The 22,298-nt window shown below is 37.0% G+C and overlaps 1 protein-coding gene across 1 annotated transcript in view; it reads right to left on the reverse strand.

Annotated features, from left to right (window-relative positions):
- LOC122794936 (adhesion G-protein coupled receptor F1-like) overlaps nt 1-12,191 on the reverse strand; it is a 596,440-nt gene extending 584,249 nt beyond the window's left edge. The window contains exons 1-2 of the mRNA XM_044063531.1: nt 12,170-12,191; nt 11,539-11,766 (exon numbers count right to left, since the gene is read on the reverse strand). Coding sequence (XP_043919466.1) covers nt 11,539-11,766; nt 12,170-12,191 — 250 coding nt within the window. The remainder of the gene's footprint in view (nt 1-11,538; nt 11,767-12,169) is intronic.
- Between the last annotated feature and the right edge of the window lie 10,107 nt (nt 12,192-22,298).

A 22,298-nucleotide genomic window follows, 5' to 3' on the forward strand; every position in this document is an offset into this window, starting at 1 on the left:
TTCATTTGGGAGGAGGGCATCTGAGAGGCTGTGGGGAATTTGAAGGTAGAGGCTTGGTTTTATTTGGTGCATGGTAATGATTATATCTGAGTTGGTGATCTACTGCTTCTGTAGCTCCTAAGTCAAATGATTATAGCACAAGTAAATACTTGTTTGTATGAAGCTTATTTTATATTCTTGTCCTTTTTTGTTAACCTCATTTTCCCACCATGCATATGGAAGTTCTGGCTTTGATGTGCTGTTCTGGCTCACTGGTTGTTTCAAGCAGGAATAGAGGTGGTCAGAATGCTCGACAAGCTTAATATGTGTGATGAACTACATAAATAAAGAATGAATGGCATGCAATGTAAATTTGGTAGTGACATCATGCATACATTGCTGATAAACAAATATCAGTTTTGAGGTTTCAAAACCTAATTGACTCATATTGAGTTAATATGTGAGTGTTGTAGGGATATATTTCCTCATCAGTCTGGATAGTTTTGTGACATTTATTAATTCAACCTCATCCACTCCAAGTTCTAAATTTATAGTAATTTTAATTAACTTGGGTCTTTACTTGAAAGAGTTGGTAACCTAATTCATATCTTTGTCTAACAGGGCTGTGAGAGGCTGAGGAGGTTGTTGACTTTTTTTTATTCCTCTGTAATGATAATGAAGTATATTTTTGGTAGCTCTGCTTATTAATGTCCTATAGTGTTTTATCGGCTATTGTTTCCTTAGAGCTAGTGCGGCTATCAAACTATATTAAATGTCCAAATGAATGGCTGTATTGTTATAAAACTGATATTATTACTGAAAATCATTATTCTATACTTCATATTTTGCAAAAAATATCCAGCTATCTAGTAATGTCTTTGGCTTATTCATAGATTCTCTTACATATCAAGTCTTGTACTATTTTGACATTCACAGCATATATGAAGTTTTACTATTTAATGGGGGAACTTAATACTTTTTAGAAAAGGAGCAAGTTTCCAATTCTGTGAATGTGAGAGCAAATATGATGTTCCTACCAAGAAGTCCATCCCCTGTGCTGATGAAGTACCAAGTCCTGGGTCATTCTAAGGTATATTTGCCATCCACTGCTATAGGCAGCATAGCAAATAATGTGAGATAGCCTCAGATGAAAAGCACAACTGTCCTAGTTAATCTAGTGGTTATATGGTTTGAGTACCAGTGAGAAGCACATATAGTAAGGATTTGTTCAACCACCATGGCATCACCCAAAAACAAAGGACAGAACCCACATTTTGTCATACATAACCATAAAACAGATATCCAGAAGGGTTAACTAGATACCATTGTCTGTTAGACAAATATATGGACATTACTTTGGGACTAGTTAAAAGCTATTCAGTCATGTTAGCCTGTACTAAGGAAATAATAAAATCAGAAAATAGCATTTTCTTCTATTGTCCTTTCTGTGGTAGGTCTTGTACATAAGCAAGAGCATTTTCAAACATTTCAGTGACTATCATGGCCAACGCGAAAGCCACTGACATGGTATGGCGGCTTTCATCTCCAGTGAGCTTATCATTTTCTTGACCCATCCCAGACAATCCGGGGAACCACTCTGAAGAAAAATGTCATTGCTGACTCTTCACATCTTGAATGGGTAATCATAACAGTACATTAAAAGGAAGTGGGCTAAGGTCCAGCTATTTGTTTTACTTATATCCTTGGTGAGTCAGTTTGCAGGTAACTCTATGACTTAATCACAGCCTTATGCTTGGTGGAATACAGCATTTATTTATATTTATAAATATATACTCATATATTAAGTGGGAGGCATGTGCACAAAGATGGTGAGGGACACTATAGTTGGTGTTTGATGGTAATTCACTCACTTTCTAGAAATGGCTCTATTTTAGAGGTGTGTTGCTGGAGATATCTAACCAATCCAGCAAGTAAAATTGATCACCATGGGCTACATATATAATACACTAGTGTCTGCAAGTCAGATGCACCAAGTAGTCCTTTCCTGAGCATAAAAAATGATATTTTTCACAGATCTTAGCCTGCTTATATAATCTAACGTAACTGCAAATGGTTCTTTTATGCCTTCTTACTATTTTCAGACTTACCCTTTATATGACCTGAATGCAAGCCGATATTATTTTTAGGAGTACAGAATTAGCTTTTCAAGTGTGTCCCACCTACAACTCAGAAATAAGTATGATAGCACTGAATGGAAATTATAACAATCCCCTTTAAGTTAGGACCATGCTTGATAAAGGAGTCATGTAACACAGCACTGGTCCAATTCATTCCCTGCATACTTACAAAGTTTATTCTGGAAAATGCATTTCTCGGGAGATATTTTATAGAATCCCTTGTACAACATCAATCAGACTGATGTGCGTGTTCCCAGGTGGTTAGAGTGGCGTGTGGTTACATTTGCATTTACTCTCCTTAGTAAGATGAATTTTAACTTGTTTTAAAGCTTTTATGATTATAAGCTATGAAATACATATGTAGCAAACAGCGATAAGCTTAAATATGTGTTTATGAATATATGTGTGGTATACTGTGTATATTAGGATTTCTGTTCTTATTTCTTTCAATATTGTGTTAATTAGAGGCTTGGCAGAATTCTGCAGTTATTCTATAAAACCATTGAAGGGAATCCTATTAGGGCACTGAGCAAAGAAGTGCTGCAGCCACAAAAGAAGCCAAACTGAGCTTTCATTAAGCAATTAGAATATGAATAATTTAATAATTAGCAGCACAAACCAAGATTAAGCCAATTTGTTTTTAGTGCTCTGAAAATGACAGAAACAATATGATACATGGCTATTAACATCAAAACTGAATGGGCTGTTTTACTTAGTACTGTATTATGGGCTGGTTGACCACACATCTATAAGGCAGGAAGTTGTAACCGTTGTAACAGAATAAACAAATCTTGCTAAAGGTGGTCAGTGATTGAATGACAATAGTATTCATTGGCCCATATTGCCAGCTATGGTATTAATACAATTTTCATACAGGAAAGTGAATCCTTTCATATTGCAGTTAGGAGAGGTAAATAATCATTTTCTGTAAATTTTAATAAGAGGGAATATTTATTTGAAACAGGTGAAACAGAATATGATTTTTGTCATGTTTATGTGATACTACTGTCATCACTGCCACTGTGTTTATATATTATAATCAATATGATTCAAAGTCAGTCATGACATCAATACACTGCATTCATGCTTCCTGATGGTTGGGTGGCAGGGGTGCAAAATTATATTATTCTATTTCACTTAAAAATTAACATGTCTTGCATCAATGTGCATTTTCTGAGTAACTATGAACTCTAATGCCTATTCTTATTAACTGACTATGATTCTGAGAGATTTACCAAGAGAAATAAAAGCATTATAAACCTCTATAACTATTTAAAGAGAAACTGCTTTTATAATTGTTTTTGGATATGTTAATTAGAAATTATTGAGTGACAGGACAATAGGTGAACCTATTGAATAATAATTCAGCTGCTCACTCATTATTAAAATCTTAGGACAAAAGTTCTGAAGCTGTATCTCTTCACAATATATCTCTTAACTGTACCAGTTTTCGATGTGTGATCTGATTTTGATTTGTATCTTTGGTCTGTTTTTTTGGGAAGTTTGTAGCATTTTGGTAGATTGCTGGGATGAACTGAGGATTGTAGACATCAAGTGATGATATACATTGAAATTTCTGATCTAAAATCCTTTGGAAAATGTATGTTGATGCAGACCCTGTTACTCCGGCTGCTTTTTAGGTTTATGAGAACAACATTTGAAGCCTATTTCTATTTGTGGTCCTTTGTCCTCCCATTTTGTTCGGTCTTGTTTGGGTTTTGTTTTCTTGGGAGGTTGAGGGGTATGCTCTGTTACAGATACTATGTTTTAAATCCAATGGTAAAGGCCAATACTTACATATTTGTATATCTTTATATTATGTATACCTGATATTCATGTATTCAGATACAATGAAAACTATATTCTTTCTGGCATCAATTGCAGTTTAGATTTGGAAAATTTACAAAAGTCTTGGCTTTGTTTTAATCTAAAAATGGCAGATAAATGCACAGCTTAGAAGCATAAACTATTCTTTTAAATACTGTTTAAATATTGTTTTACACAACATTTCACAACAAATATCTAAATATTTTAAATAATTTGATGACTTACTTTATTTTCTAATTTGTCATGTTATGCATGTAAACAAACTGTGACTTCCTATGAAAATACTGTGTATATGGATATATCCTTTCTAAAATGTCCATTTTATGTTGTACAAGTATTTTTGAATTATCATAAGGAAGTATCTTTAAACAAATATTCACTTGCTTTTCTGACATGATCATAATGATTAATACTTGCATTTTCATATATTTGGTTTCTGCTATTATATTCAATATGTAATTTGATAAAAGATTTCAGAGACTGCTTTGTCTTAATCATTGGATGAGCCCTTGGAGGATTATTAATGAGGCTTCTCTTCACTGCTATTGAGACCTGATATATTCATGAACATATGCAAAAGCAAAACTATTTAATATTGTAGGCTTTGTTTTAGTCGAGCTGCTAGAAAGAATAAATATTGCTCTTATTTGTATTACGATGGGTTCTTCCAGTATTGATAGAACTTATTACTTAGATTGTTACACAAGTTTCTTTTTGAATTATATTATTGTGTTTGGATCTGGAATTAATGCAAATGCCTTTATTGTGTGGTTCTGATCAGATTCAGTTGCATTGTTTTTTTACAAGATCTATTAATTAAATGTATTCTTATTTTTTACTATTATTTTAAAATCTTTTCAATCTAATATATTATTTTTTCACTTATTATATTTCACTAATCTTTATTATTAAATAAAGTTCTTAGGAAATATGGCATTTTATATATAAATAGTTTCACATGGACACTTGCTGTGAAGCTTTTTAATAAACTTAAGCAATAAATTGTTCAATTCATACAGATCTAGTTTAACATGAGAGTTAATTCAATATATATAACATTCTTTAGATAACTTTTTAATTTTATTTTACTATAAAGATATAGATATGGAATGATGGAGATGAACTAATTCTCCTTCTTTTGTTAGTTAGGATGACTTGGATAGAATTGCAATCTAAGCCTGGAGTTATATACTCCATGTGTGGTAGGATAGTAAAAACTCCATTATGTTGTAGAGTTGTTGAGATACTTATTCTTTTTTGGTGTCTACAGTCAGATGCTTGTTTCATAATAGTATTCTTTCAAAATCCACTGTATTTCCCACAAGTTACATTCATTTTTATAGTGGCTTACATAGGTTACTACATTATAGATTACAGAAATCCTTACATAAATTATTTAGGTTATAATAGATGATGAACTTAAACTGTCTATAAGTCAATATTAATGGTTTGAATAATGGCTGCAAAAGGAGTAGTTTCTATAAATATTTAAAACTATTTTCAACTCAAGTTATATTTGTTCAAGAAGCACATCTATTAACAATATAGATAGACTTAATAATAATATACAGTAATAGCCAGTTCCCATTTTAATCAAAAAAGAAGAGGAGTAACTATTTTGTGGAAAAAATCTTTACTTATACCACATATTTAAGCACCTATAATGAGGATAAAGGCATGTCTTGTCTAGTTACTATATTAACAGGAACATATATTCCTTAGTTAATCTATATTGGATACCTGGTCTAGGTGTCAAACTAGCGAAAATTCAAATAGATCAGGTCCTTCAATATTCAAAGGGTAGCCTCATTGTAGCCAAAGATTTTAATTGTATTTTACATGAAAAAATACTAATACTAAGGGGAAGTGTAAAATATCTGTCACTGCAAATGCATTAATAAACTTTACAAATATATTTAACATTAAAGATACTAATGAATTTTTAGTTAGTGACTCTCTCATTTTTCACTCATTTCTCAAATAGACATGGCACACAATCAAGAACTGATAGAGTTTTATTTCAAATGATTTAGTTACTTATTTAGATAATATTAAAATAAATGCCTAGCCAATTTCAGATCATAATGCCATAGCATTTATTTTTTTAATTATAACAATAACATTCATATTAAAAGAATGCTGGCATATATTACTAATTTGGCAGATTTTAAAGAATTCTTCAACAAAGAGGTACACATTTATATAGAATTTAATAATACAAAAGATGTACCAGAAGCTTATATATTGGATGCTCTTAAATCCTATTTATATGGAAAATTATAAATTGGTATTCATTAAAAAAGAAGCATTAGGATAAGGATTTAAATGATTTACAAGAACGAACTTGATAAAAGTAGAAAATCAAATTAACAATATCTAATTAAAAGAAATAAATGATCTGCAAAATAAATATTTAGAAATTCCAAATAAAAAAATAAAATAAACTTGGAAAATGTTAAATTAGCAAATTACTCAATAAACCCAAAATCTTTACATAAAATTGCTTCTAGAACTAAAATGATAACCAAATCAAATCACATTAAAAAATTATACACTGAGACAAAAAGAAAAAAGTTAATGCAATTGAAAATATTCATAGACAACTTAGAAGATATTTTATCAAAATTAATCAATTTAATGCAGTAATGGATTTGTAAGAAGCAATAAATGTTTTTATTAGAAAATACACTAAAATAAATTGACAAATCAACATTTTAAAATAATTGATAAGCCTATATTGTTGCTTAAACTTACAAATCAAATAAACAAATTAAAATCTAGTAAAGCCCTAGGCAATGATGACATAATTTCAAAACTTTTCTAAATTAATGCACAAAAATGCATTAAATATTTTACTTCCTACTTTTCATATAGCTAAAAATTTAACAGTAGTCCCTCCTTCACTTATTTCCCCAATTTTAAAATCTGATAAGGATTATTTGACATTAATAAGTCTAGATATCAACAATGCATTTGACACAGTTAATTGGGACTATATTTTGTTAGTATTGCAAGACTGTAACTTTTCAGTAGACTTTCAGCAACTTATAAAAATGTATGTGATAATTTATCTGCCTAATTAAAAATAGGTTCGTATATCTCACAATCAATTTCGATCACCAAAGGTACAAAGCATCGTTGTCAGCTGTCACCATTGCTATTCACTTTGATTATGGAACCCTTTGCAAACTACATAAGATCAAAATCAGAAATTATAGATGTACAATTTGGTCATAATCTAAATTCAAAAATACTTTTCTTTGCAGATGATATTTTATTGACATTAACAGATAAACATTCTTAGTTCCTTTTTAAGGCTATCAAAACTTTCAATCCAAATCAGGCCTCATATTTAATGAAGATAAAACAAACATTTTATATATAAACTCTACTATTTCTAGCATGGCAAAAGAATATTCTAAATATATAGTTAATGATGATAAAATATTCAGGAATAATATTAACTAAGAACATTAAAGATGCAATTAATATAAATTATAGTTATAGTTTAGACAACATTAAAACTCTTATTAACAAATGGAATAAATTATTTACAATAGAAGAAAGACTTTTAATTGTAAAAATGATAATACTACCAAAAAATGCTATATATAATTCAATCCTTAGCCTTTCCCATTCTTAAATATATAACAGCTTTCAATACCCTAATACTTACATTTATTTTACATCCCAGCAGACCTAGATTTGCACTCAAACACCATCTAAGTACTTGGACTTGCAGAGGAATAAGTTTATCAGATATAGAATTATATTCTACTTCCACCATTATAAAAACAATTATTTCCTGGACAAATAAAAATTATTCTGCTAAATGGAAAGACATACAAGAAAGTGTCCTTATAAAAAATAATCAACTAATCTATAAGAATTATAATAAAATAACTAGCAATAGCTTTCTTTTGTTATTAAAAGAATTTATATTGGGATATCAAAATCCTTTAATAAATTCAGCCTCCACCACCATAACAATGTTTAACTTCAGAAATATTGTTTATAGAGAGTGAGAATATACAGCCTAGCTATTCTTAACATTTCCTATAGCATATACACAAAACAATATTAACACATTTAACACATTTACAATGAATACTTTTAAAGTTAATGTTCTGGTTTCAATTAATGGACAAAGACAATTTACATTCTCTAGATTTTATATTAAACAAATTTAACTTAAATAGCGAAATGTGGCTGAATATTCAAAACTGTAGGTACGCTATAGAAAAAAGAATAAGTTTGATGCATGCATCAATAAAAAAGGATATTCCAAAATTTATAGGAATTTTGATATTGTTTTTGCATCAAAACATCCCAGAGAAAGGATGCTTATCCAAAATTTATAAGGTAATGAATACTAAGTCAGATCATTGTAAAGATAATTATTGGATATAATTTATAACTATCAACAATTATTACATGAGAAGAAGTGAGAAAGAAATTATGCTTACTTCTTTTGCATGAACCACGATGTCATTAAAGTGGAAATTATGGAAATTTATACATAAAGCCTTTATTACACTTCATAAAATATAATTAATGTATAAAAAGAATATTGGTTGTTGAAGATGTGGGTTGACTATTAAAGCTGATGGGCAACATAATATTTGTGAATGTATTATATTTAAACCATTTTGGCAAATTCCAATTCTTTTTTACAAGCATTATTCAATGATAATTTCTTGTTAAATAAATAATTAATTTGGTTTAATACCCCAATTCCTACATGTGTTAAGTTAACTGACTATCAGTTGCAAGGATAGTGATTACAAAAAATTGGAAAAGTGTTTAACATTTCAACCAAAACCTGTCAATTGGAGATTTTATCAATTAAAGAAAGAACCACTAGAATGACCTCTTCTTTAAATTGGTAGATCAAATTCAAGAGATTTTAAATAAATGGATATTAAACCAAACATGAAATATAAATTTGTTAAATACTTGAATTTATCTTTGTTATATAAGTAGACACCTTGTAAATAATTAATCTTGTTTTTTTATTAATGCTTAATAACTTTTATGTAGCAACACAATTTCTATATATATAAATTGTTATGATATATTTTGCTATTCATTTATAATTCATAATAAAATAATATTAAGAAAGAAAGAGACAGGTCTATTCATTTATATTCAAGCAAGACTTAGGAGCAAACCAACAAAATAATCTTGTGCTCCTAACATCTCTCCTAAGGAGTGCAAAGTCCACCATGTCCTTCAAAACAAGAGTCTTCTACCTTTAAAAAGTGCAGCAAGCCTATTGTACAATTTATAACACACAGAGCACTGAAGCTAGTGATTCAGTACTGACTGCTAGAGCTCAGAAATGCCAGTACACAAATGAATGCTAACACTGCACTACTAGACAATTGACTTGTGCTGACTGTACCCCCTAACAAGTTGAGGTCAGCACAGCTCCCACTCTTCACTATGCTCCTGTCTAAAAGAGTGGCAGGAAATAAATTCCTGCATGATGGGGTTGCTGTCAATGTTCTGAAACCATGTTTTAGTAAGTATGCAGATATCTATATTATTAAGAATTAAGAATGTCTGTGTGGAATACAATTTCTAGTTTAGAATTCTATCACTGTGCAGTGCTACCTTTATATAGTTTTGACTTATAATGGATATGTAAGTAATCTGAGGTAACTGACCTTGCCTAAAAAGGCACTATGGATGGGGATGTTTTGGCTAGTATGTAGAAGCCATGAAAAGAGAGGTGCAGGCCAACCCTAGCAAAAGGGTTGCTGATCAGCTCCTCCCAGGTTGGTATATATATTGGATCCCTTTAGGATGACACTAATAGCTAAGCCAATAATCGAAGGTCATTATAGTTTATTTGTATTGTGATATCATTTGTTGTGATTGTAGGATACTGCTCAATACTAATTTCACACTAATTTCAGCTTCACATTTATGTCCCTCTTAATATGATCCAAGTAGCTAGGACTCAAGTCATTGACTGACACAAGTAATAATCACATCATATGTGTACTTAAAGAGAAAGGACTTGAAGCTCTTAGCAAAACTGCAGATCCTGACACCTGACAGGCAGGTAACCATCATTCTGTCTTTGCACAGCCTGGTGAGTGGTGAATCTGTGTGTTTGACTATCACCTATGACTAACACATTGCCAGATATATGGTCTCAGCCTTGCTGCTTAAAGGGATTCAGCCTGCCAGCTCAAAGACTCCTTTTTGCACTTGTGTTTTTCAGCTGTATGTGTATGTTAAGCACAACAGTAATAAAGTGGGAAATACATTAGATCAGTGGTGCACAACGTCCTGCCCTGGGGCCAGATCTGGCCCTCGATGCAACACCATACAGCCCCCAGAGAGTAACCAACTTTTAAAAAAAAAAAAAGTGAAAAAATGCTATGCCTTACTACAGTCACGCAAACATTTCAGCGTGTGCTTACTTACCTAATTGACTGCAGTTGTGCACACCTCTAATTTTAGCTGCAGAAGTAGCTATTCTTTGTTGTTTATAACTTGCAGTCTGTAAACAGTAGTAACTTTCTGTAAGAGTTTGTAATAAGTCATGGCTTTAAACTAGAATAAAGTTAAATGCAAAGTTGATATAGAAAACGGGCAATTTCATGACTGCTGTCTTAAGTAAAAATGCTAGTCACCTGTACCTATTGTTAACTCATAACAGCTTACTATGTTTTGAGGTGGCCCACAGATACATTAAGAATTTGTGTAGTAGCCCTCCCCACAAAAAGGTTGTGCACCACTGCATTAGATGGTACAATAAGATGAATAGTATAAGTCAGTGGATGCTACATTCAGGAAACAAATGCTACAAACAGAGCAACAAAGTATATATTCAGTAGTTTGTAAGCATTAAATAATTACACAAATAGGAAGCCTAGAAGTGCTTAAAAGGTAAACAGAAGGAGGCAGTAGAATACAGTTGTAGGATAACTTGTGTAATGCAAAGGTAGAAAATAGCAAACAGAAGCAAAAATAAGCTCCCACATTCCACCATTGAAATATAGCTACAATGCACACTGTGCAGCAGCATTGAATAATGTGAAATGTAAACTACAATGGAACCTAGCAAACAATATATAGGGAAAAGTTACCTAGATATTAGCCTACCCCAAATGGAAGTGAAGACAAATAGTTAATGTATGGTATCAGTGTAGGTAAATAGTTAATGAAGGGTACTATTGAAGACAAACAAGTAATGCTGGTACTAATGAAGACAAATAGTTAATGTGGGTTACTAGCTGTGGTTGAGTTTGCTAAGGGAAGTAAACAGGCTGGAGAAGGAACAGAATACTACAAATGCTCCTTTGTTTGGTGCCAGCTGAAGTTAAGAGTAGGAGACAAATAAGTAAATACACCTGCATTACTCTTTTTCTGCAGTTCATTACTGTCAACAGTAAGCACATTTCTTAAAGTCCATATAAATAGTTCTTTAGGTTCTCAAGTTAAATAGCCTGTGTTCTTTGAGGTTATGCATAACTAGATAACTTCCTTTAAAATATAAGTTTTGATAAGCTCCAGATTTTAATACAAGTGGTTAAAATACAGTTTCTCAAAACACTGAAATTATGACAAGTATTTTTACCTTCAATTAAATAGGGATGAGCTGATGTATTTAGGAAAACACTGTATCCATTATTTTCTTTATCGACACAACATGTTAAGTTTATGGTATTCCCGCTGTTATTTCCTTTCATTAAAATAGTATCATACGTGAAAATGTTCTCTGGAAGTGGATACACAGTGATATCTTTCAAATCAGGAATACTCTTCACAAGTCCATCTCCATAAACATATTCACATGTATAAGAACCTATAAAAAACATACATTACATAATCATTAAAATCAAAATACTTGTTTTCAAATTTTAAAATCCAGTGACATCCTAAAATATATGAAGTATCCTTCCAAATAAGAGGTAATAAAAAGTACAGAACAATCTAGAAAGTTTATTGCATGAATCACTATCATCACTAAATGTCAGAATAAAAAAAAGCTGTTTGTAATCAGTAGTGTTGTTTTTTTTTTCTTCTGGTTTTACATAGGGTGATTTTTAATGGGACCAATAACCCAATAGCCAAACATACAATCCCCTTTTTTCTTTGTTTTTAAAAACTTCTGCCTTTTCCATTTCTGATTTCACAGATTATTGCTTTATTTTTCTATTCTGATAATGTCTGAAACTGTTGTAGCTTTAAATGTCTTTCAGTGGTACACATAATTAAATGATGTTTCATTTTCAGGAAAAAAAGAAACTAGAGTGCAAACTGCAAGAAAATGTCTACACTGATATTAGTTATCATTATAAATTGCTTAGCTATAGTTTTACTGTCTTCATAAAAATCTGAATAACTTCTACATTAGTTTGCATGGAAGGTATAAAGATACTTAATGTTTATTCTTCATAATTTTGAACTTAGCAAGATAATGAAAATGCTTTTTCAAATGTATGTCTTATTAAAGATGCTGTGACAAACTTATTGGGCCGGATTCACGAAGACTTGCACAGAGTCTAACAGTAGAGTAAGACACCAGACAGCCAATATGTCTGCCAAGCGATCCAGGAAAAGCTGGCAAGGGCGTGCATGAGAGCTCCTAAAACTACTCTTGCACGGACAGTGTTATGTTATGCAAATTACCTCATTTGCTGCTGAAAGCTATGCAAATGAGGTAAATTTGCGATCCAGGAAACACTAACCTGTCCGAGTAAGAGTAGTGATTTTTGCAGAAATGTACTCAGTTGCTAACGGAGTACCGTTCTGCAAATAGCAAATCAGAGCTATGACAGCTCCAAATAAAGGATGCATCCAGTTGAGGAAGCATGCCAATGGCCAAATATAAGGCCATTGGCATTTTTATCTGTTGCAAAATATAAAAAAAATATTTTTTTTTTCCCAGATCTCCGATGCTTAAGCGTAGCGCAGTGCCGTGCAAATGTGTGGCGCTCTAAAAACCAGAAAAAAATAAAATAAAAGCCAAAAATAGGCATTTTATTAAAAATATTCTTCTGCCATGCAGGTGAATGGCAGTCTGAGAACATGGATACTGAGTAGTGGTTGCTAAGGGGGGAAGCTCAGTCTGAAAGATGTAACCAAGCATTAGTAGGCAATCCTATGCAAATGAGGATAAGGATAGTGAATCCCAATTTTCCCTGCCATGTGAACCATGTCCCTAGAGTGTAAGAGTAGGATTAGGGGAGTAACAGAGTAGAAAATAGGTGACATCATGAGGGGTATGTATCAAAGACTGTAAGCTTATTGGAGCAGAGTGGCATATGTTTGCTGTAAGTTACTCAGGACTGGAAGAGGTGTGTCTACAGTTGTCTTAACTGAAACCCAGAAACCGAAGGTGTATGCAGTGGATATCACTAAAGTTTCTTGCAAAGATGCTTACACATGTGCACGCCTGTAAACCCGTCTAAGCCTGTGTGCATGTGTGTGCACCCGTGTAAGCCTGTGTAAGGCTGTCTAAGCCTGTGTGCGCACATGTGCACCCACCTAAGCCTGTGTAAGCCTGTGTAAGTCTGTGTGCATACGTGTGCGTGTGTTTGCGCTTGTTTGCGCAGCGCTGCCCCCTGTGCAAACAGAAAGGGAAAAGGAAGGAAAAGAAGTAGTAGGAAGTTAACCAAGGAGAACTAGCAGAGCTGCCAGGTGAAATCAATCAGAATCAGCCAATTACACAGGCAGTACACTAGCCCAGCCCAGCCCAGCACTTAAAACTCTGCAAACAACATCCCTCCCATGTTTTTCTCAGAAACACTGCAGTCTGCAAAGATAAGTGAAAACTTAAAAAGCTTAACTAAGACAAAAAAATGTTAGGGGCTGCCATTGCTATTATAAGGCAACATGTGCAAGATGGTGAGGGTGGTGCCATTGCGAATGCTGCTGAGCAACCCACAGAGAGGAGATGGAGAAGAGTGTACAGACCCAGGGTAACCTACCAGGGGCTACATGAACTGAAGATAGTGGAGCACTATAGAGTGGACAGAGATCTCCTGCAGCAAATAGTTGAGCTGTGCAGGCCATGCCTCACACACAGAACCAACAGAGGGGAACATATCCCAGCAGAAACCAAGGTATGTGCTGACCTAAGAATACTAGCAACAGGTACCTTCCACAGACCAACTGGTGATATGATGGGGATTTCACAGGCATCAGCATCCAGGGTACTGCACCAGTTCCTGAATGCCATGTCAGCACATGTCGGTGATCATGTATATTTCCCCAATTCCCATGAGGTATTGGCCAGCAATATGCATCTCTTCCAGCAAATAGCGGAATACCCTGAGGTAGTGGGTGCAATTGACTCCACACACATACACATCAAAGCACCAGCCAGTGAGCAGGGTAGGGCCTACATCAACCGCAAGGGCTTCCACTCCATCAACTGCCAGGTTGTCTGCGATGCCCTGGGCATAATACTGAATGTGTGTGCTGGCTGCCCTGGAAGCTACCACAATTCCCATATCTGGCATCTGATGCAGCTGTACCAGACATTTGCCAATGGGGACATCCCTGACTGTCACCTAATGGGGGATGCTGGATACACACTGGAGCCGTGGCTGATGACACCCATCAGAAATGCACACACACCTGAACAAGAACTCCATAATGAGGCACATGCACAAACACAAAATGTAATCGAGCATGTATTTGGGATGCTCAAGTCACTGTTCCAGTGCCTGGACGCATCTGGTGGAGCCTTACAGCACTCACCAACTACATGTATCCAAATTGCCATGGTATGTGCCATGGTACACAATATGATCCTGCAAAAATACCTGCAGCAGGAACAGCATGGGGCAGGGCCAAACAGCCCCCAACCATTGCCAAGGCCTGCAAAGGCACAGCATGACTCGGAGGAGGAACAACCTGAGCCTGCCCCAGTAGGCAGAAGGAGGCGTGCCCAGTATACCTTGGCCTTGACAAAGAGGCAACACATAGCACATACACTGGCTCAGTAGGAACCCTGGAAATGATACTTCTCTCTGACTCGCACATAAAATAAAAGAGATGCCTAACTTGACACTACCTGTTTCCAAACATGTATAGGGAGTGTAGTATGTGCATCCGACATAGGCAGCCCTGCAGCACCACCTGAGGCATGATTGCCATGTTTTAAGCAATATAAAGCAGTGCTAAGCAGTTTTTACCAATATTTAGTATATGTAAACAAAATTGCCCATGCTAACTAGCTCAACGTCAGGCCATATTGAGCAATGTTGGGCAAGGTCGGGCAAAGTTGTGCAACATCAGGTTAACATGCTCATATTTGCTTTACTGTCCCTTAAGCAGTCTGGTCTGCCCAGCATGAAAATAAAAAGCAGTGACAGAGCTCGAACCCAGGATACAGTTCACTATAGTCACAGTACTGAACTACTAAGCCATGATAGCATTTCAGTGGCACAGACACAGCAGGACAATTGTACGCTAATGCAAACACAAAGAAATGCTGTAACATGGCCCTAAAGAGGCATATGGTAACCTCACCCCCAAAGGCCTATGCAGACAGAGAACATCAGGCCAGGTGGTGTGATGTGGGTTGTGTAGGTTATGAAGTCGCAATCTAATATACATGACATTGGACGCTAAGATGTGTAGTACAGTAGTATGCCTCAAGCCAGTATGATAGGCAACAGTACAGACTGAAATGGTGTACGTACATAGCAGTGCAGGCATAGCAAATGTGTATAAGTGTCAGGTGAACCCCTCATCCTATGTAAACCCACAGTAACAATTAGGTGTGCCCCCGGATAGAAATGTACAAAGAATAGCTGTCCCCCTGTATGTAGAAATGTTGATAAGTCTATGCAAAGTGTATCATGGAAGCCCTGCAGGCACAGCATGATCCTTGTTGATCTATGACACAAAGGTGAGCCCTGCTGTAAAAATACAACTTGATTTTCCATACACATATAGTATAAATGTCTATACCAGGCATGCTCACACACTCTAACAAATGTAGTGGATTTCATTCAGCATCACACCGAAAGGTCATACTGGGCATGCTCACACACTTAAATAAACAAAGAAAATGTCAGGCAACAACATACTGAAAGGTCGTACTGGGCATGCTCACACACTTAGGCTAAATACGGAGGTGATAATAAGGGATCTATGGACAAATGTGGATAGTCATCTCTACTTCCAGAAACACATTCACAAAGTTGTCAGAAAATCATGCTATGTGTTCACACAAACTGCCAAGGTCTGTGCATGTAGGTCAAAGGAGGTTCCCACTACTCATCAGTCATCAGACCCATCAGAGAGTACCACAATACAAATGCAATGAATCTAACTAGGCATGTTCAGCAGTCAGAAAGACCACTGAAGTACAAGAGGATTACTGGCCTCAAACAGTTGCCCCATGCAACAAGACTAAATGTAACCCAATCTGTACTCTGTTGCATACTGTCTACTCAGGAGATCTCTGCCCAGCAGACAGGTCCATGTCATGGCTACACTCAGATCTGTTCTGAGTTACAGCTCAATGGCACTAAATATACAGACCCAACTGATATTGCCAAAATCCTGGCAGATAGGATCAGTGTTAACTTTACCCCCCTCTCACCCATGAAAGAGCACATCTCTATAATGGAAGACTGCAAAGTTGATGTCATCACAGCTGCACAGGTAAAAAACACTCTCCAAAGCCAGTATCACAGCAGCCATGTGACCAGATAACTTCCCAGGCTGTGTTCTACACAAACCATAGAACAAACAGGCACCACACTGTTGTACCATGCGCAGTCATAGCCTCACCTCATGCTTTGTGCCTATGGAATGGTGCACAGTGACGGTTATCCCACTACACAAGGGTGGAGACACCACAGACCCCAGGAACTAGTGCCCCATTAGCCTGATGAGCCCGCTCTTCAAGAACATGGAATGTATCATCATACAACTTATAAAAAATTACATTGGTAATCCCCAAACCCTGGACCACAACCATGTTGGGTTTGTAAAATGCAGATCATGTCTCCTAAACCTGATAGATGACACTGAAGCAGTCAACAGAACTGTAGACAAGGGTAAGGTGGTTCGCACAACCTATGTAGATCCTGCCATGGCTTACAACACCACCCCTCACTCTGGAAATATAGATAAACCCACTAAACTAGGTATAAATTGCTATGTCACAAGATGGGTTGCCAACAGGCTTACTGACAGAACACACACTGTGACAGTAGCAGACTCCAAGTATGACTTTGGACCAGTGACGAGTGCAGTACCACAGGGTCCAGTCCTGTGTCTTGTCCTGTTTATTATCTACTTCCCTGAAGTAAACTTTAACATGGAAGGTCTGTGGCTACTGAAGTTTCCAGAGGATTGCAAACTAGGAGCCATAATTGTAAACACTAAAGATGTGGACATCCTACAAAATGACCTGACTGAGACAGATGGCTGTTGTCAAAGCCATGGGCTCAAGCTCAATGCCAAAAGGTGCACTGTCATCCCCTTTGTTAAAAACTCTGTAGCCAAGAACTACAACATAGGTGGTAGTATACTTAACAATGAAAGTGTGACAAGAGACCTTGGATCACAGGTGGACAGTGGACACAACTGTGATAATCACATCCCCACAGTAGTCAGGAAACCCTCCTATGTGGCACACCTCATTAGAAAATGTGTCTCATGCAGAATAGAAGAGGAAATTGTTCCCCTCTACTCATCACTCACTAGAACTATAAGAGAGTACAATGCCACTTTTGCTATGTACCTCACAAGACAACTACAACAACTGGAAAGCCTGCAGCAATACCTCACAAAGAGCATTAGCAGCCTGAAATACATGCCATACACAGACCATCTCAAAATGCTCCATCTGTACTCCCTTGCAAATCGCCTACTCAGAGGTGTTCACTGCCTAACATACAAAGCTATGTCAAACATAGAGTGGTCGGGCATGCTCCACGTAAAACACTCACACTCCCTCTGACCTTTGGACACAAAACCACAAGTGAAATACAAAAGGAAGGGGTATACCCATTTACCTCATGGATACCCACACCTTCAGGTTAGTGGCACAGCATGAGGCCTTGGAGACCATGCAAGTGCAACTAACATTGGGCAAAGCTGCTCATCAGATTGTAGCCTGCTACAGATCACCTACCTTGCCTCAGGTACCTCACTCAGTATTCCTGAGAACAGTGGAAAATATAAAGGTCCTATCAAACACCATTATATGAGGAGATAACAACTACCCAAACATTGAGTGAGAGAATTACTCATGTACAACATCCTTTGCCCAATGTTTCCTAGAGTTTAAAAACTCTAACACCCTGGAACAGCTGGTCACCACGCCCAGTAGAGGTGACAACATACTGGACATGATCATCACCAACATGGGGAACCAGTGTTCCACAACAGAGATAAACCTCTCGCTGGCAATATCAGATCATAAAGTAATCACACTGGACATCCACATTCCACCCCCCCCCACCCAGTCTATGAAACCACTGTGAAGACATTTTCAAAAGCAATCTGCACACTTCCCAAGACCAAAGTGGAAAGTTCCAAAGGCCTCTTGCTATAGGATAATGGTATACAATCTGCCAAATCATTTACAAGTGCATCCTATGAGCATCTATAGGGATGCATGGATCGAGACATCACAAATAAAACCAAGATGCACTCCTCCAAAAATAAGAAAACAATCTGGTGGTCATTGCCCATAAATAAGCTAGACAACAGAAGGAGGAAACTAACACATGATAGAGCCAACTTCACTAAAGGAAAGGCATCACTGATCATTATTAGTTAGAAACAATGATCACTCATAAAATAATCCAAGGACAGTTTCTAAAGACAAATTGCCAAGGAATGTAAGAATAACAACTACAAAGCTTTCGGTAGCTATAACAGACATGTAGGTGTTGACTTCCAAATATGCTGTCAGCTACTGACAAACGGCAAGAAATACACTGAACCAACTTTCATTGCCTACATCCTGGGGGACAAGTTCAGTGTAAACAATCCCCCATCACCCCCAAAAGGGCCTGTGTCCATCACAGAAGGATGCAGAGCCCCAGACTTCATGGACATGTAGGTAAAGACAGCCCTCTCCAATGCTAAGAACACAGCATCAATGAGACTGGATGGTGCCCCAGGCTGCATCTTACACTAGGCCCAAAAGGAACTACACCCTCACCTACATTCACTGTTCAGACTCAATCGTACCACAGGCTATGTACCCAAAGAATGGCATACATTAACAGTCATCCAGCTCCACAAAGGGGGTGCCACAACAGAACCTGGAAAGCATTTCCCTATTTGTCTACTCAGCCTGGTCTATAAAGCTAGTGAGCAAATTGTCATGAACCCATAAGCAGAGACATTGGGGACCTCCAGACACTGGACTCTACACAACCTCACATTGTTAAAGGCAGATCCTGCCTCCTAAACATAGTTGACTTATTTCAAACAGTTACCAAGGACATAGATGGAGGTGAAAGTAGTCCACACAGCCTACCTGGATCTCACTAAGGACTTTCTACACCATTCCCCACTCTGTCATCATGGACAAGCTTACCAGCTTGAACATTAACAGCTATGTCACAGGATGGGTGGCCAAGTGGCTCACAGATCAAACACACATGTTCAGAGTTGCAGGTGCCATGTCCGACTCTAAGCCAGTCACAAATGGCATCCCACAAGTCTTGGTCCTGGGACCCCACCTGTTCAGTAGACACTGCTCAGAGGTACAGGCAAGCACGGGAGGAGTATGGCTGAACAGGTTTGCAGATGACTGCTAACTGTGGTCCATAATCGACTCTACAGCTCACACACACATCCTCCAGAAGGGTCTTACAGAGACAGATACCTGGTGTCAAAACAATGCCCTCAAGCAGAATGCCAAAGAATGCATAGTCATCCTCTTTGGCTAATACAAAATGCAAACAAATTACCATATAGGTGGTACTCTAGTATGTATGGAGAAAGTCATTAAGGCCCTGGGGACACAAGTAGATAATAAACTCTCCTTTGATGATCACATGGCCAAAGTGTTTAGACATTCCTTCTATGTAGCCCACCTAATGTCACCTAATGTAACCAATTTGACTAGTCTGATGATGTCACCATCCTACAAATATACCTGTGGAAAGTAAAACTCCCAGTAATGTTTACAGAGCGTTGTGTAAATGCATACACCTGTAGTATCATAAACCAGTTAGGTAGGGGTTTAAATCCTGTACTTCATATGTGTGTCTGTTTGTGTGTGATCTCCTTGGAGAGGAACATCCTTTGTGGAGAGTACTCAAACACCTTAAAAGTGGTATACTAATCTTTGTCAGGTCTGATGATGTCACCATCCTACAAATATACCTGTGGAAAAGAGAGCTCACAGTAATGTGTATAGCGCGTTGTGTAAATGTGTACTCCTGTAGTATCACAAACTAGCTAGGTAGGAGTTTGAATCCTGCGCTTGACAAGTGTTTGTGTGTGATCTCCTTGAAGAGGAGCAACCTTTTTGGAGAGTACTCAAACACCTTAAAAGTGGTATACTAATCTTTGTCAGGTCTGATGATGTCACCATCCTACAAATATACCTGTGGAACAGAAAACTCGTAGTAATGTGTATAGTGTGTCATGTTAATGCATACTCCTCTAGTATCATGAAGTAGTTAGGTAGGGGTTTGAATCCTGCACTTGGTGAGTGTGCGTGTGCTGCATGTGTGTGACACTGTTGGTCAATGTGCTGTGGGTTTTGCTTTTACTACTGTATGACAACAGTATGTGCATTGTACATGTGAGGTAGCTGTGTGGCAAATACATATACGTACATGTGACCTCAATTATTGCATGTGTGGGAACCCTGCTTTCTCCAAGAAGACATTTGTCATCTTTGCCACAGTGTGCTGCTGCTTTCCAGACCTTAGGTCACATCTGTATGCTTGTGACAAGGCCAGCCACTGCAGTGATCCCTGGCCTAGGTCATCCGTGTCACACACACTCATTACGGTTTCTATTGAATTGTGTGAGTGAGAGTTTATGGCCGAGGTATATGTCAGACCTGTTCAAATGCAGCAAAGTCTGTCAATGATGTCTATTCATTATAGGTGTACAACAACCTATGCAGATATGCATGCAGACCCCTTATTGCTTATGTGATCCACCGAGGGATTTCAAAATATGTTTGGAAATGTGATTATCAAAGGAGAGATGACGTAACACTTGGTTGCATGCACACATTGGCACCTGTTCTTCATGTTGATGGCTACTACCTATGTGGTACTGTGGGGATACTATGTCCCGTAAAGGTGGATGACTATACTTTGGTTGGCTTATAGCTTTACAGCATGGGTTTGACAACAGGTATCTGTCTGTATGATACCCTTGTAGAGGATGTGTGTGTCATCTGGAGAAAGCATTATAGGCCACAGTATGCATTACCAGACGTGGACGGACATATCCCTACTGTGATTGTTTGTACCTAAGAGAGCTATATGCCAAACAGAAGTGGTCTCATTAATGGGTGCAGATGAATACCACTAGTTACTGGCATAGTATAGTACCTGAAGGATCCAAATGTTACTGTGTGTCCTACATCTGTGTGTCAGTTGTCAAGACATCATCTAATGATTGGTTATGGTCAGACTGTTAAAGTTATGTATGCTACCAGAATGCAAAACAATGACAGATAGTAACAGTATCACCCACAGCAGTGTTAAACCATGTCATACACACATGTGTAGTCAAGTTCTAAAATGTGTGTAGTACAATGCATACTGGTCACCAATAGAAACTATGGAGTGTTACTGTGTAATACAGGGCATGTCACCCTGCCCATGTGTCCACTATGCACATACATGCAGACAGTGAACCTCCAACATGTTCACAAATGTACACCTGCAAATCTGTGCTACACACATCCCACACATACTGTCCACTCTCTAACACATGCTGCCAATACTACACACATCAGCCAAGTGGCACGTGGGTGGACAATACACTATTGGAACTAACCCTGGTGTAAACAATACTACATTGACAATCATAGCTTTAATGCATCATGCCTGCTCAGCTACACCTTCAAGCATATCATTACACTCTACTGCTGACATCATGCTAACATTGCTATACTGCTATAAAGTCACCCTGTGCATCAGCACCATGGTAGCCTGTTCCTGCATTAATGTTACAGATGACAGGAGGTGGCACAGGTTTCATCATATGCACAGGGTGTGTTGTTGGTTTGCCAGAGGCCTACAGTGAGCCATACAATCAACATGTGTGTGTGTGTGTGTGTGTGTGTGTGTGTGTGTGTGTGTGTGTGTGTGTGTGTGTGTGTGTGTGTGTGTGTGTGTGTGTGTGTGTGTGTGTGTGTGTGGGCCAAGAGTACTG

Source organism: Protopterus annectens, chromosome 2.part1 (genome assembly GCF_019279795.1).
Source record: "Protopterus annectens isolate FY-2018-M chromosome 2.part1, PAN1.0, whole genome shotgun sequence".
In the NCBI taxonomy this organism is placed as follows: Eukaryota; Metazoa; Chordata; order Ceratodontiformes; family Protopteridae; genus Protopterus; species Protopterus annectens.